The following is a 16,530-nucleotide window of genomic DNA, read 5'->3' on the forward strand; positions in this document are numbered from 1 at the left end:
TGTCTCCTCAGTGTCTTCTTGCTTTTGTGTTTCACACTTACTTACAGTGAATCAGAATGAACCCGTCACATTCAAACATACAGTACAGGCCAAAAGTTAGACTTAGCATTCAGGTATTAGCATTCATCTTTCGGCATTCTCACACAATTTCTGCAGAAATTGCACTTAATCTAGTTGTCATAGTTGTCATAGTTTTGATGCCTTCAGTAAGAATCTACAATGCACATAGTCATGAAAATAAAACTAATGTATTGAATGAGAAGGTGTGTCCAAGCTTTTGTTCTGTACTGTAAGTTAATTGGAGTCTGCACACACCTGCAACAATTTGAATTGCCTCTGATTAGTCTTTCTCTGGCCTTTTTTTTTTTTTTTTAGCAGAAGCCTAAAGCTTTTGCACCTATCACTATTTCGAATTGTTGTGTTTATGCTAAAGATACCGTTTTGGAATTATGGCCCAAAAGTATGGTTTCATCGAACACGTGATAAAATGTCTTCATAAAAGTTTTTACTTATTGGCCATTGTTGAAACGTCTGCAGTTGGAACTGGGGCCTTGGACAAAGTGGAAAGCATTTTGAACTGTTCTAAATAGCAGTCAGTATAATCACAAAAACTTCAGGTTTCTGCTAAAAAGCAAATACAATATAAGTAAAAGCCGACTAGAACAGCTGAACTTTATTTTGAGTTAATCTGAGGCATTTTGAATCGTGCAGGTGTGTGTCCTGTTGACTCCCATTTAACATGGGTTTGAATGGGATTGGTTAATTCTCATCCCCTGTTCATATGGTGTGTGCACTTGTGCAACCACAATATCACAGTTGTTTTTTTTGTTTTTTTTATGGATTGCATTGTATAGGTTGTAGGTCACATTAATGATAGAAAATGTTTTGAATTTATTTGCCTTGGTCTCTTTTTTTTATAGCACAAAATCCAGACATTTGAACATGGGTGTGTAGACTTTTTCTATCTGTTGTAGAACTACACTGCAGAAGGATAGCAGCATTAAAATATACATACAACTTTATGAGTAATGCAGTGCAAGTATAAAACCTTGCTCTAAAACAACATTTGTCGTTTCTTCACAGTATAACCAGCTCTTTTATGGCACTGCCTTACATCTTCACTGTCAAGCAGGTCCACCATTGGCAAACATTGTTGTGGTCCACACCTACAATAAAAGATGGGGAAGCTCCGCGCCAGTGGGTTTGCCAAATTGTTTGGGATAGTTTTGACGAGAGGATGGACCTTTCCAAATGTTGTGAATGCGTATTGACACAATGTTTAATTTCAACATGTGTTATTATTCCATAAAACTGAGCTATCATTAATTCACTGAGTTCTATACAAATAGAAATGTTTGAGTAAGAAGGATCAAGACTTTAAAAAAAAAAGTCATAAATATACTTATGCATTTTGGATAAAGTCAAATATAATGTACATGCTATTTTGTGTCTGATCCCAGATTCACCTACCAACTCAAACCAAAAAAAAACACACCAAAATTTGGCTCTCACACATACTGAAAAATCTTTCACTTTCATCAAATAAATTCTTACGCACACTAAAACACCTCTGACACGCAAAAAAACTCAGTCAAAGTAAAAAATAATTCTCACACACCAAAAGATCTTGCTCACTCTCTCTCTCTTCCACACACACATACGCACGCACACCCCAAAAGAAACTTAACATTAAAAAACAAAAAATCTCATTCCTTTTTTTGTCTTAGTAAAATTTTTTTTTTTTTTTTTTTTTTTTACTGAACTGAAGCAAGAAAGTGTCACAAAGTTTGAATGCTGAGTTGTATATATATATATATATTTTTTTAGAGGGTTTTGATGCGTGAAGTATTTTTGTGTGTGAGTTTTTTGTGACTAAGAATATTTACTGATGTGTGAGTTTTTTTGTGTGTGAGGTTTCTGCAAAGCCAATACATTTTGGTGTATGAGTTTTTAATGAGAGATTTTGTGTGAGTGAGGTTTATGCAAATATGAGTTTTTAATGAGAGAGTTTTTTGAGAATGTGAGACTTTTCGGTGAGTGAGGTTTTTGGGAATACGACAATATTTTGTGTGAAGCATTTTTTGAGAATGTGTGAGATTTTGTGTGAGTGAGAAATTTTATGTCGAGAATGAGATTTTTCTATATATTTTTTTTTAATAAATAATTTTTGGGCCTCATTTCTATTTACTTTTCTGTCCTTGTAGAATGTCCAACATGCCCGGTGTACATGCTTGAACAATCTAAACCACGGGTGGCAAACTGCAGTCCTTGAGGGCCGGAGTCCGGCAGGTTTTAGAGGTTTCCCTACTCGAACTGCAGCTGATACCAATTAACAGGATCGTTTTCAGGCTTATGCAGAGCTTGCTGATGAGCTGATCATGAATCACTTTGGCCCTCGAGGACCAGATCTCACCATCCCTGTTCTAAACTCACCCTGCGTTTACCACGGTTGGCTAGATTTTACCTTTAGTGGGTCCATATTTGATTGGAATGAGTAGATGGCTAATATTTAATCAGCGTACGCTTGGCAGATAAAACAAAAAGATAGATAAAGAGGGCCAACCCACTGCTTAAAATGTTCTACTTGACTGAGAAGAGCATACAGTCTTTGTTAAAATGTTCTACTTGACTGAGAAGAGCATACAGTCTTTGTTGAAGTACCAATACAGTACGCTGGCATCTTCCTTGTACAAAAAAACAGGGAAGTACATGAACAAAAGAGCATCATAAGGAAAGCATACATTGACAATATGGTAGCGCCATTTCAAATGTTTGTTCTACTTACAGGAGGACGTACTGTGATGTCGAAAGATTAGCATGAAACATATCAAGGGAGCACGATGTGCGTCACATGGAGATGTAGAAGATGTGTTGTTATGAGTAAACTCTTCATACGTGTGTGACGGTGCTAACACCCACAGTGTCACAATGTCACTCCTCCTAAACTGCAAACAGCCAATGAACTATATTACATGGCACTGGTCATTTAGGCCCAGTTCACCCAGTTGATGCCAATGAAAGCACGCAGGATGGCGCTTGGATGGGTGATATCGTGGCTCAGCCTCTGCTTTGGACTGGCTGCTGCATCCAGCGGTATGTATAGGCTCATGACTGGACTCTTCATTAGGTACACCTGCACATTAGCATCCAATCCAAGTGCCGCCCCCCCCAAAAAAGACAATAAAAGTTTTGGTAATGTGTTTTTATAAAAGGAAAATTGCACTTTATAATGTCATACTTTATTTAAAAAAAACCCATGTAGTAATAACATAATTGAATGTAAAGAATTAAATGCGTGATTTGGCTACATGCTGCTGTAATATTAATCATTTTTCACAGAGGATAAAGAATATATGCCTGTCACCGTGATTATTATATTTTCTGTGTACATCTGTTGTTGCACCGTTTATTTTCAAATAAACACTTATAACACCGCCACATAGATGCTATTTGTTAGCCCTTTCCCGTTATGTGTTAGCATTAAACTAGCAGACATGAGGTGAAGTTGTAATGCAGTGTTAGAAATACATTGCAATGCAGTTTTACGCTACGCCGATAAAGCTCTTGTATTGAATCTCACGGGTGTCTGTGCGCATGTGTTCCTAATAAAGTGGCCAGTGAGTGTGAACCATGCTTAGTGTTGAAATAAAATTCAGATTCAGATTGAATCAGACTGTCTACTGTATATATTTGTATGATTTTGATTGTGTGTCTAAAATGTAATAATAATATATGTGTAGCTACTATCAATGAATTAATGAAAGAAATAAAAAAGTTTTTTCCTCTTTTTCAAGTACCAGTTGAGACGGTGGCTGCAGTGCCGGTATTTACAGGTAAGGTCAACTTAAAGGAGACAAATATGTTGTTGTTGTTTTTTCCACGAGTCAAAAATGTAACATTCTGAAGTGTCTTAATAACTTGCCTGTGATATGTTTTTGTCAAAATACCTAAAAGATCAATAATTATATTTCACTTGACACCCCCTATATTTTTGTATTCATGGAAAAATGACAGCATTATTAGAAATGGGTACGGTACTCATCAAATTTCACATTTGATGAGTGGCCAGTCTCTCCAGTCTATCGCAAATACACCTCTTTGTAAAAGCTATACCAAATAGATTAATCAGCCATTCGACTTCAACAGCCAATAGGGCCATTTCCTTTTTATTTATTTTATTATTCCTGTTTTATTTTGTCAGACGGTGCAATACTGTTGAATAAAATTTTTCTTAGTATAAATACATTTTAAGACATTTGTGCGTATTTTTTATAAACTGATAATCTGATGATATTAGCCAATTTCAAATGGGCAAAATTTGTCCATATACTGTATATATATATATATATATATATATATATATGTATATATATATATATATATATATTTAAAAAATAAATCTTCAAATTTTTGCCCCCCCAAATTTCTCACATTAACACATAACAAAAGAAGATGAAGATAACGATAACCACGAGGGGGGAAGGGGGGAGGAATCTGCAAAAAATAAATAAATAAATAAAATCTACATCTTCCAAATTAACTCTGTGTTGTAAAGCTAAAAAAATAAATAATACAAAAGGATAAAATATTGTGAAATACTATATTGTTCAGTCTGTATTTATTTATTCATTGTTGTAAGCATTATGGGACCAAAAAAGATGTATTTTAGTTATGATAGTACTTTTTCTTTTAATTACTATAATCGGTTAGCAAATAATCTGCTGAAGATGACGATAATGATAAACATGAGGGGGGAGTCTGCCAAAAATAAATGAATAAATAAAATCTACAGATTCCAAATTAACTCTGTGCTGTAAAGCTAAAAAAAAATACAAAATGATTAAATATTGTGAAATGCCATACTGTTCAGTCTGTAATTTAGTTATTCATTGTTGAGACCAAAAAAATATGTATTTTAGTTACGATAGTACTTTTTATTATTATTACTGTACTCGGTTAGCAAATAATCTGCTGAATGCCTAAAAAATCATTTAAAAAAGTATTTTTTTATTCCCGTTTAAAGATAAAAAAAAAAAAAAGAAGTTATTATTATTATTATTTTTAATCCTATTCACCTGTTTCCACAAGTCACATCATTTCCCACCCTGTTACAGAAGTGAGCGCATTCCACGACAACCAGTTCTGCAGCACATGGGGAAACTACCATTTCAGGACTTTCGACGGCGAATTCTACCAGCTTCGCTCCAGTTGCAACTATCTCCTTGCATCCAACTGTAAGGGCAGCGGCAACTATGAGGACTTTAACATCCAGTTGCAACGGCAAAAGATTGGCTTGGCCGCTCCTCTCAAGCGGGTCACTATGCGGCTGGAGGGAGTGGTGGTGGAACTGTCCAACTCCTCCATCATGGTCAATGACGAGAGGTGAGTATGTGAGAACATTTGACACAACGCAAGTTTTATGGGTCATACACGGAGGTTAACCTGCAATGACTTTTCTCCGTTTAGCGTGACGTTGCCTTTCAGTCAGGCGGGCCTCTCCATCGTGAGAACGTTCTCTTACGTTAGGTTTGAGGCGACGAGCGGCGTGGTTGTTATGTGGAATGAAGAAGACACTCTCTGGGTAAGTCCATCCACCAAATCATCGTCAGAATAATTTTAAGATAAAAAAAAAAATAAAAAAAAGGATGAGTGAGTGACGTGCCAGGGATTGGGAAACTCCACCAAAAAAAAGCTGCTAGCAAAATGTTAATATAGCCTCACTTGACTTCTCATCACCCTTTGCCCACATGCATGGCGGCACGCTAAAGATGCTATGTTGCTAGCATGACTTATTCATGATGGAAGGTTGCTAAAAATTAGATGTTTTGATATTGCATAGTTGAACTGTACAATTAATTTAAACATAAGAGAGACGACCAACTTACCTCACGAATCAATGGGAACAGTTGCAGGTTTGAATTCTAAACAGTGTAAGTGCCCTTGAGTATGACATTGAACTCTATCTAATCAGCGGATAAATTTAATTTTAATTCTCATATGCGATGGATGAGCGGCCCTTTCTTACATTTTTTTGTGCAATTTACAGGTTGAGTTGGATGCTAAGTACAAGAATCAGACTTGTGGTTTGTGTGGCGACTTCAATGGAGACCACACTGATGGTGAGTAAATATTATACTAGGGATATTTGATACCCATTTTTTCAAACTGATAAAAGTACAATTATTCACTTTGAGTACCAATACCAGTTATTTTGTACATACATTTCCAATTAACACAATGACAAATAAATGTGAAGAATGATCTTTTAGTCTTTCCGACGCACATGATGATTCACCAATGTGTCAAACTGACATAGTATAGCGCCAACTACTGGCGAGGAGGACTTGTTTGATGTTAGATCATTTTTACCTTACCTTACCTTCCCGTTACCTTGAAATATGGCCGGTATTGGCCCGATTACTCGCCCATTTGAGTAATTAGCCCCCAAAAAAAGACAAATTAAAACATTTTTTTAAATTATAATTTCATTTGTAAGCGAGAATCGGCTATAAGACTCTGAAATTATGTCCGTTTTTGAGAACACCCTGTGTAATGTTTAATATTTACAATTGACCACAATCCCAGTATTAAAATTTACTAAACCCACTTTTCCAGGATCTACCGAGGAATTAGACGAGACCTGGAAAACCAACGGTCCGACTGACAACTGTGACGAAATCGTACCCCCTACCCAAACCTGCTCCCTCAGTCAGGTATCTAATGGAAGGATGGCCTCAAAAATGAAGATTTGTCAAACACATATTTAACATGTTGCTTTGCCCCGCAGAGAGCCGACTGTGAGAGTTTCGTGTCAGGTGCTTCTTTCCTCAGCTGTCACGACCGAATCAACAGTGACGCCTTCGTGGAAGCTTGCGTGCAGGACTTGTGCTCCTGTAAAAGCAACTCCACGTCCTGCTTGTGTTCAACCATGGCTGAGTACTCGCGCCAATGCGCTCACGCGGGCGGGGAGCCACAGGAATGGAATGCACATTTGTGCGGTGAGGAGAACATGTTTGACATGCTCATTCATCTGAATCACTTTTATTCACTTTTATTCCTATTTTATGGTTAATAGCTAAAAAAACATGCCCATTTAACATGGAGTACAAAGAATGTGGGAGCCCCTGCATGGACACCTGTACTGACCCACAGAGGAGCCAAGTATGTGAGGAACACTGCGTCGATGGATGTTTCTGTCCACCTGGTAGGGTTACATATAGGGCTGCTCGATTATGGAAAAAATAATAATCATGATTATTTTAGCAATAATTGAAATCATGATTATTCAAAGGATTATTTATTTTTGGGTACAAAACAAGAAAATGTTTAAGCATTTAAAAATATTAAGACCAATTTAAAAAAAAATTAAACACTATAATTATGTAAGTCCCTTTTGGACCAAACTGAATTTATAATAATATATATTTATAATAATATATATTTATTTATTTATGTTGACAAAAGCTTGAAGTTGGAGTGCAGCAGGACGATAATTTATTTTTTTTGGTACAAAACAAGAAAATGTTTAAACATAAAAAACAAATAAAAAATATTACGACAAATAAATGTATATATTCTTTCAAACACTAAAATTATGCAAGTTCCTTTTGGATGAAACAAAATCTATTAAATTTGTTATTTTAAAATTTTAAAAAGGTGTAAATGTATAAACTATAAATTTACACAACCCAAAAATAGCATTAATAATCTTTTTTTTTTGCGATTATGCTGATTTTGTAATTGTGGAGTGTAATAATTGAAATTGTAATTCAATTTCGATTAACCCCTTCAGACCGATTGATGGTCCCAGTGGAAATGACATATTTGTGTCTAAACCAATAAAACGCATAATTTGGATGATGTCAACAACTAACAATCCAATCACAATCGCAAGTATATTTGCATAATGTTCATGTTATACATGTTGCATATAAGCTTGGTAAGTTTACAACACGTTACAGCCATATTATCCTTGCCGTCCACCATAACAACTAAAAACATGAGATAACCCCAAAAAAGATTCCATGTTGTTCTTACGTGGGAAAAGAGTAAAAATCAGCAGGTGCTGCCTTTCAAATAGGTGTGATTCAACTTGGAGAGCTGGTTCGAATAATTTCCTAATGTATCTCCCACCAAGGGACCCTCCTGGATGACATTGGTGGTAGCGGCTGTTTGCCCGTGGACCAGTGCTCCTGTATGCACAACGGCAAGCCTTACAAACCTGCCGAATCCTACTCCAGGGCCTGTCAGACATGGTGACTATGCTCTATTATTCTTCTTCTATGAAGCTGCTTTATGAAACTGACTTCATTGTTTCGGCAGCACGTGTACTCAGAGCGAGTGGAAGTGTCATGACACTGCCTGTCCTGGTGTCTGCTCTGTAACGGGTGGCTCACACATCTCCACCTATGATGACAAGACATACACATTCCATGGGGATTGCTCTTATGTTCTTACAAAGGTAAGGCTAAAACTAAAGGCTAACTAGATTCATATTTTTCCTCTCTAATTCAACATTTTCCAACCATTAGGGCAAAAACTTAGATGTTTTTTTTTACTGTAGCTAATAAAATGACCCTCGCTATTTGCTATTCCCCAAATATTGGTACAATACATGTTTTCCTCTGTAGGAGATAAATGGGACCTTCATTGTCCTGGGTGACCTTGTCAAATGTGAAAAATCCGATAAATCAACTTGCCTGACTGCAGTCACTCTACTGCTGCCAAAATCCATGGTAAGGATATTTTTGTTTACCCACAATAGAAGACATATTTGATCATATTTAATGCATTTTCCACATACAGATGATTGCTGTTGACTCCAGCGGTCAAGTTTTAGTCAACAAACTCACCTCTCGTCTGCCTTTCTTCATGGGTGAGTGCCTTCTTTCTCTTCATTTCTTGTCATGAAAAATGAAGACATTCATTTGACTTGGATCCTTTTTATTCAAATGTGTGTGTGTTTTCCCTACAGATGACGTTACAATCTTCAGCCCATCCACATTTTACATTGTGATCCACACTGTCTACGGGCTTCACCTTGAGATTCAGCTCACGCCCATCATGCAGGTTTATATCAAAGCCAGCCTTCCACATAAAGGCAAACTCCTCGGTAAGTTGTCATATCTGACCAAATCCTTTGTCTTGCCTGGTTACTTTGTTCTATCTGTTTGGTGATTGTTCTCTCTCTTTTCCTCTCTTTGCAGGTCTGTGTGGCGATTTTAACGATGTCGAATCCAATGACTTCAGAACCAGAAGTGGGATGATTGAGGGGACGGCTGCCGCATTTGCCAACTCGTGGAAGACTAAAGGAGCCTGTCCAGATGTCAATAATATACTTGGTGACCCCTGTCTTCTGAGTGTAGACAAGGGTAAGTTATATTTAAAAAAATAAAATAAAAATTATATATATAAAATTGCAATATGTTATCAAAGATACAGTGATGATGCCAAAATCAATATAGGAAATAGCGTAATTAGGAATAATCGATTTCATAGGTCAGCCATCTCAAAACCCTCATTAACTGTACTAAATTGTATTTCAAAGTAATGTAATGTTTTTACTAGTGCTGTCAAAGTTAAAGCGTTAATCGAGTAATTAATAACAAAAAAATATTGCATTAATCATGAATTAACGCATATTAATCACACTATTAATTTTGGCCATAGATGATCCTTTAGCGTGACAGCGGATGGCTACGTTTAAGGTAGCACAGGTTGTGCTTTAAAGTAAATTGAATGAATGTTTGCGTATCTCATTTAGAATATTTGTTCATGTCAAAATACCGGGGTCATTTTTTTCATTTTAAATTATGCAAGTAATTAACTGATTAGAAATAGAGAAGGATGAGCGTGTGCAGTGGATCAAAAAATGTTGAAGACGTACTCCTACCATTAAATGTCAAAAGAATGAACACATAACCGGTGGTGCTCTTCAAATTTGGCGGGAATTTTTTGGGGGAGAAAAAAGGCTTTTTTATTAAGCGATTAATCGTGATTAATCAAAATTCTAAGATGTGATTAATCTGATTAAAAAATGTAATCGTTTGACAGCTCTAGTTTTTACATTCGTCTGCATTCCCTTATACTGCATGTATATGTGTCTTCTTAGAGAAATATGCTCACCACTGGTGCTCCATGCTCATCGACACAAGAGGAGTGTTTTCCAAGTGTCATTCCGAGATAAACCCAGAGGACTATCTAACTGTAAGCATTTGTGCTACATAATTGTCTAAAATGGTTGTGGGTGGATTTTGTCATTTTTGTTCATACATTCATTACTAAAGTAGTAGACTAATACTACTACTACTACTAATAATAATAATAATAATAATAAATGACTAAAATATTGTAAAAAAAAAAAATATTCTACATGTAGAAAGAAAATTCATTCATTTATTGGTATCTGGGACCACGCTAATATTTCAATGGCCAGACAATTTTATATATTAAACAAACAAAAAGACACATTATCCATTTGGCTGCCATTTTGCAGTGAGATTTAACATTATTCACTATGAAATTATAGTTTTACCAAATTCCCTTGATGGGGTTAATAAATAAAGTATTAAAATATAAAATATTAAACAACACATTCATTTGATATGTTCTCTTCCCACAGTCTTGTATATATGACACGTGCGCTGGTGAAAACAGTTTAGATTCTATATGTGCTATCATGTCCTCCTACGTTCACGCCTGCGCCGCCGCTGGCGTCTCTTTGGCAGGATGGCGTGAGGTCGTATGTGGTGAGTTTCACGCAAACATTGCGCAGTTTAATCAATTGGATTAAGCCTAACTGTATTGCATGTTCGTTCAACAGGGAAATACACATCAAAATGCCCTTCAACTTTCGTGTTTGACTACCACATGACAAGCTGTGGTCGCACCTGCCGCTCTCTGGGTCAGCCGGACTTAACCTGCGATGCCGATTTGACACCTGTGGATGGCTGTGGCTGCGCTGAGGGCACTTACCTCAATGAGAGGGGCGAGTGCGTGCCAGCCTATAAGTGCTCCTGCCATGTAGGGGACATGGTGCTGCGGCCGAAGCAGGTCATCAGGGTCCATGGACAAGTTTGGTGAGTGCCATACCATGGGCGTTTTTAGCCCCTGTTGGGTGATGCTCAAGCACCCCTAAATTGAATCCCTGCACCCCTAAAATTTAAAAAATTATTATTTTATTTTTTTTACTTATTCAAACCCAAAAATGTATAAACACGTTTTTTTTTAATACTTTGTCCTTCACCTCCAAAAACGTATTTACACGTTTTTATGTTGTTGTTTTTTAATGCAAGAGCATACAAAAAGTTTTGATGCAACTTCTGACATGAAAAGGTGGCTTAAAGCAATGGCAGTGTTTACAAAATGGCCAGCAGGTGGCAGCAGAGTATAAGAGATCGGCCAGGGCATGTTGCAACAAGCTCTTTTTGTCAGTGTTTTCACCAGGAATGTGAATATTGATGAAACTTAGCTATATTCTAATACTAATTGCTGCAGAACGGAAACCGATACAAATATACGTTTTTTTCCTGATGAAAGAAGAGACTCTAATCTTTCTTTTGGTAGGTTCCATGTTTTTGTAGCAATAGAACACGACATTCTGTGGGTCTTGCAAAATCAATCAAAATCCAGGAAACAACCGGGGTTGCTTCAGTGAGAATGTCTGGGAGTGAAACGAGTTAAACAAGCTAGAAACTAACACAATTACACCAATTACTGTAAGTTGTTATGTAGGAGTTAACTGACCCTTTTTTCTAGGAGACACTTCAAGTGGTCAGAGTCAGCACCACTATCCTCTGAATAGGAATGGGAGAAGCTTGTTCTATGTCCTGTGCGTGTGTTAATATTAAAGGCAAGGTGCTACTGACAAGCTAACCGATTGAACGCCCATGACCGAAAAGTGTTATACTTCTGTTTCATTAATGTGGGAATGAAATTTCGTTAAAATGTTCAAAATGGTTACATTTATCTTGCCTGGCCGGGAGCTCAGCAGCCCTAAACCTCTGACACCTAGAACTTCCACTGGTACTCAAAATAAGTCAAAATCAGCTTTCTGGTAAAGTACAGGATGAACTTAAAATGCTCTAGAACCTTTACAGGTGAATTTAAATGGGAAATTGGCGAATAAAACAAACAAACTGCTATTTGAATGTAGCCTCACTAATCCCTAACGCTATTAGATAGTATTCCCAGATTAAAAAAAAAAAATAATATATATATATATATATATATATATATATATATATATATATATATATATATATATATATATATATATATATGTATTTTTCATTTTCCATGTATTGAATGTTTATCAGCTTTTGGGGGATAATTTTTAAGGTTTAATTGTTTTTTGAGTTTTTTTCCCCCAATGCATTTCAGTGGCCATCAATTGTATGTGAATTTGTGGGCTGGGCCGACCCCAATCCCCCATGAATTGCGGGGGTCAACTGTACAGTAAATAAACAAATTGTTTAAATAGATTAGATAGAGCGGTCCATCTTCTGATCAGTTATCTTTTATTTTTTTTATTTTTTTGCTGATTGGTGATTCAAAATCCTGATCATGTAAAAGTGTCAACTTTATCCATATTTTCTTTGCATTTCAGCATCTGCCGTGGTGGGAAACTTAACTGCACAGGAAACCATCTGACTGAATGTAGGTACAACACAAAGCATCCTTCGCAACATTTTCTTTAAAATAGTTCAGAAAAACCTTATTCATTAATTATACTGACATCCATCGATTTTCTATAAGTGAGCATGAAAATGGTGGATGGATTTTTTTGACCAATGCTAATGTATTGTACACTTGTGTCCTTTCTAACAAATTTGTTGACTAATCAGCATGCAGCGCTCCAATGACTTTCTTCAACTGCTCAAGTGCAAAGCCCGGTGACTCAGGGTCAGAGTGCCAAAAGACTTGTCAGACTCTGGACACAGAATGTGTAAGACTCAAAACAATTATTCAGAATTAGTCATGTATACCGTCAGATAATTGTCGAATGTGACTATGTAGGTTTTCCTCTGATGCGTACATAATTTAACATTGTGATTTCGCCTGACAGCTTAGCACACATTGCGTCTCGGGCTGCGTATGTCCTGCTGGCCTGTTGTCTGACGGTAAAGGAGGTTGTATTGAAGAGACGCATTGTCCCTGCACTTATAACGGACAATCCTACAAACCTGGGGAGACTGTTAAAGTGGACTGCAACACCTGGTCAGCACTCTCTTATGTGTCCTTTTTCATTAGCGTTGTATCCAACTTGTCTTACGTGAATTTTATTACGTGATGAAAGCACTTGCAAGAGCCGACAATGGGAATGCACCAATCAGCATTGTGACGGAACCTGTACAATATATGGAGAAGGCCATTACATCACCTATGATGACAAAAAATTTACCTTTAATGGGGACTGTGGCTACGTCTTCTCTCAGGTATCACTTGTGTTCAATGTGTAATTACCTTTTTATGCTTTAGCGCGATTATTTAGATATCTGACCTCATTGTCATCTAGGATTACTGCGGGGACAACAAGGACGGCACCTTCAGGGTCTTGACTGAGAGCGTTCCATGTGGACCAAGTGAAAGCATCTGCTCTACTGCGATCAAGCTCTACTTAGGGGTACATTGTTTTGTCTTAAACTATTGCATGTAAAATGTTGTACAGGGGTTCCATTTGTATGACTAGGGATGTTCGATATCACCTTTTTTCCAGACCGATTACCAGTATTACACTCTAAAAAGAGCTTAATATATTCACCTGAATTAAATTAATCCAAAGTGACTCCAATCCAAAGTATTAGGTTTAATGAACTCATAATTAATTAAACTTAATATATTCACTTTGGACTAACTTAATTCAATCGTGTGTTACCAATTGAAGCGATTTTTTTCAAAGTTGGTCAACAATTCAATTTGTAATCTTAAATTGGTTCAACAATTCTCTTTTTAGAGTGTACATTGCATTAGTGTGGGCTAGTGAATACAGTACAGTTCTGATTTATGTACAAATTCAGGTTACATCACCAGCATAGGATCGGAACTACTTTGTAAACTGAGGACCCCTTATTAGTATGAATAAGAATAAACAATTAATGAATGATTTTGAAAAACATTGTGATTATGATTAATATGCAATTATTTTTTCAAGGTTCTTTTCCCATGTAAATTTTAACAAACACAAGAAATAATTTAATCTGTATTACAATAAATAATATCATATTTAATATAAATATGTTTTTGTGTTTAGTATTATGCTAAAATAAAGCAAATTAACCCTTAATCAGTAAAGAGTTTATTTATGTAGCTCAGTTGTAATTGTTAACTTAATAAACACTTTGACCTGTTGTCTTTTAAGCGTTCACTACGACAACTTCAGAAAACAAGTGTGGCATACACATAAATCAGTAATTCATAAATCAGATTACAATAATGCAAACAAATCCGTGACTTGATCGCCTCAACTTTTTATGTTTCATGATTGATACGCCTCGTAAGCATTGGACTTTATGTAGATACAAAAAAAAATTAAGAAACAAATAAAGTATACATATAAATAGAAAAATAAAACCTACCAACCGACCAAAAAGAAGCCGTTTTTTTCTCCAAATTGCAATCTTTGCAATTTGGAAATGTCATTTCTACTATTGTGATGCTGATTTAAATTCGATTAACATTTTTTCTTTTTTTTTCAGAACAGTGAAATTGTCCTTAAAGATGGAACTGTAATAAAGAAAAACACTGGGTTAGAAATACCTTATAAAGTCCATACGATTGGATTATATCTTGTCATTGAGGCGAAGAATGGTCTTGTTCTCATCTGGAATAAGAAGACAACACTCATGATCAAACTCAGCTCCACATTTAAGGTGAGGGAACCCGCATCAGTGATTGGTGTCGTCTCTGTAAACTAACACGGTCTTGTTTCAACACAGGGAAAAGTTTGTGGTCTGTGTGGGAATTACGACGGCAACATCAAGAATGATTTTACCACCCGAAACAAAGAGGTGGTGGTAGATGCCTTTGAGTTTGGAAACAGCTGGAAAGTGTCACAGAGCTGTGCCAACACAAATGTGATAAAAAGCCCCTGCACGTTGTACTCGCACAGGCAGGCATGGGCACTAAAACGCTGCAGCATCATCAACAGTGCGGTGTTTGGTGCCTGCCATTCAAAGGTAAAATCCTATATGCTGCACTTACTTTGTACATTCAATACAATACATTTGGGGGTTATAAATTTAACTCTATTCATTTTTACATTTATTAATCTTCAAAGGTGGACCCTCAGCACTATTATAACGCTTGCGTAAGAGATACATGTGCCTGTAATACTGGAGGAGATTGCGAGTGCTTCTGCTCGGGTGTGGCGGCCTATGCAGCTGCCTGTAATAAGGCCGGAGATTGTATAAAATGGAGAACTCCCTCTGTCTGTCGTAAGTACTCATTTTTGTTTTTTTTGCAGAATTAATCTACATCTAATCCTGCATAATCCTCACTATTTTACAATTGAACCACGCTATGGGTTATTTCTTATAGATGAATACATATTCTGTTCATTTTAAAGTAATACAATGGTATATAAGTAAATTTGCCTTTAGGGATTTCTTCTATAACTTACATCCTAATATTAATTTCTTGTCTTAATCAGCTCTATTCTGTGATTACTACAATCCTGAGGGTGAGTGTGAATGGCATTATGAACCTTGTGGAAAACCTTGTATGAAGACCTGCAGGAATCCCTCTGGGAAGTGCTATACTCACATCCCAGCTTTAGAAGGTACGTTGGTCATGATCAGCATCAGTCAATAAAATGGATGCAGCTGTTTGAACTCCGAAAGGTTTGCTTCCTAGTTTTGTCTATTATGTGCTTGTACAATTGACAGTTACATTTTTGTCTTTAAGGCTGCTATCCAAGGTGTCCACCCGCTCAACCATATTTAGAAGAGGTAACCATGAAGTGTGTATCACTGGAGCAATGCGGGTGCTATGATGATGAAGGGAAGCATTATGCAGAAGGAGAGACGATGCTTCAGACAGAAAACTGTCAGAAATGGTAGGATATCCATCAAAACATTCAAAAACACTTGGACTTTTTTATTTTTATTTGATTGTCTAATTTGCTGTTTAGCCACTGTTCTTCATCAGAGAGACAGTGCATCAACAGCATTGAAGGTAAAAACATTGCTGTTTCCATAATTATTTAAGTTTTTTTTAAACACAGTTTATCAAGCTAATGTTTTATTTTACTTTGCAGATTGCACTTGTTTATATAACGGCGAAATATACAATTATGGAGATATAACATATGACACTCATGATGGAGACGGAACCTGTATTACTGCTATTTGTGGAGAACGCGGAAATATTACAAGAGAAGTAAAGGCCTGCAGTTCCTCAACCACGCCGATGCCAACGACAACAGAATTTGTGTTTGTGACAACAGGTAATGTTCAACTATGAAAAACATTAATGATAAGCATTATGTATTCTAATCAGCATACATTATATTGCCCTATGGAGCAACACAAT

The 16,530-nt window shown here is 36.4% G+C and overlaps 1 protein-coding gene across 2 annotated transcripts in view; it reads left to right on the forward strand.

The window, feature by feature from the left end:
• The first annotated feature begins 3,014 nt into the window (after positions 1-3,014).
• Positions 3,015-16,530, forward strand: part of LOC147175254 (uncharacterized) — a 28,448-nt gene continuing 14,932 nt past the window's right edge. The window contains exons 1-29 of one of the 2 annotated variants that reach the window (XM_086074582.1): positions 3,015-3,093; positions 3,795-3,833; positions 5,115-5,382; positions 5,467-5,581; positions 6,047-6,119; positions 6,616-6,713; positions 6,788-6,998; positions 7,076-7,204; positions 8,138-8,255; positions 8,323-8,461; positions 8,631-8,735; positions 8,806-8,875; positions 8,975-9,112; positions 9,207-9,371; positions 10,112-10,206; positions 10,622-10,748; positions 10,823-11,078; positions 12,608-12,657; positions 12,846-12,946; positions 13,067-13,218; positions 13,298-13,436; positions 13,517-13,624; positions 14,697-14,870; positions 14,937-15,176; positions 15,278-15,434; positions 15,650-15,778; positions 15,904-16,054; positions 16,130-16,173; positions 16,256-16,444. In XM_086074582.1, the coding sequence (XP_085930708.1) occupies positions 3,015-3,093; positions 3,795-3,833; positions 5,115-5,382; positions 5,467-5,581; positions 6,047-6,119; positions 6,616-6,713; positions 6,788-6,998; positions 7,076-7,204; positions 8,138-8,255; positions 8,323-8,461; positions 8,631-8,735; positions 8,806-8,875; positions 8,975-9,112; positions 9,207-9,371; positions 10,112-10,206; positions 10,622-10,748; positions 10,823-11,078; positions 12,608-12,657; positions 12,846-12,946; positions 13,067-13,218; positions 13,298-13,436; positions 13,517-13,624; positions 14,697-14,870; positions 14,937-15,176; positions 15,278-15,434; positions 15,650-15,778; positions 15,904-16,054; positions 16,130-16,173; positions 16,256-16,444 (3,859 nt within the window). The remainder of the gene's footprint in view (positions 3,094-3,794; positions 3,834-5,114; positions 5,383-5,466; positions 5,582-6,046; positions 6,120-6,615; positions 6,714-6,787; positions 6,999-7,075; positions 7,205-8,137; positions 8,256-8,322; positions 8,462-8,630; positions 8,736-8,805; positions 8,876-8,974; positions 9,113-9,206; positions 9,372-10,111; positions 10,207-10,621; positions 10,749-10,822; positions 11,079-12,607; positions 12,658-12,845; positions 12,947-13,066; positions 13,219-13,297; positions 13,437-13,516; positions 13,625-14,696; positions 14,871-14,936; positions 15,177-15,277; positions 15,435-15,649; positions 15,779-15,903; positions 16,055-16,129; positions 16,174-16,255; positions 16,445-16,530) is intronic. The other variant, XM_086074583.1, reaches the window with a different exon arrangement.

This window comes from Leptonotus elevatus, chromosome 4, assembly GCF_054856555.1.
Source record: "Leptonotus elevatus isolate MCC_2025b chromosome 4, RoL_Lele_1.0, whole genome shotgun sequence".
In the NCBI taxonomy this organism is placed as follows: Eukaryota; Metazoa; Chordata; class Actinopteri; order Syngnathiformes; family Syngnathidae; genus Leptonotus; species Leptonotus elevatus.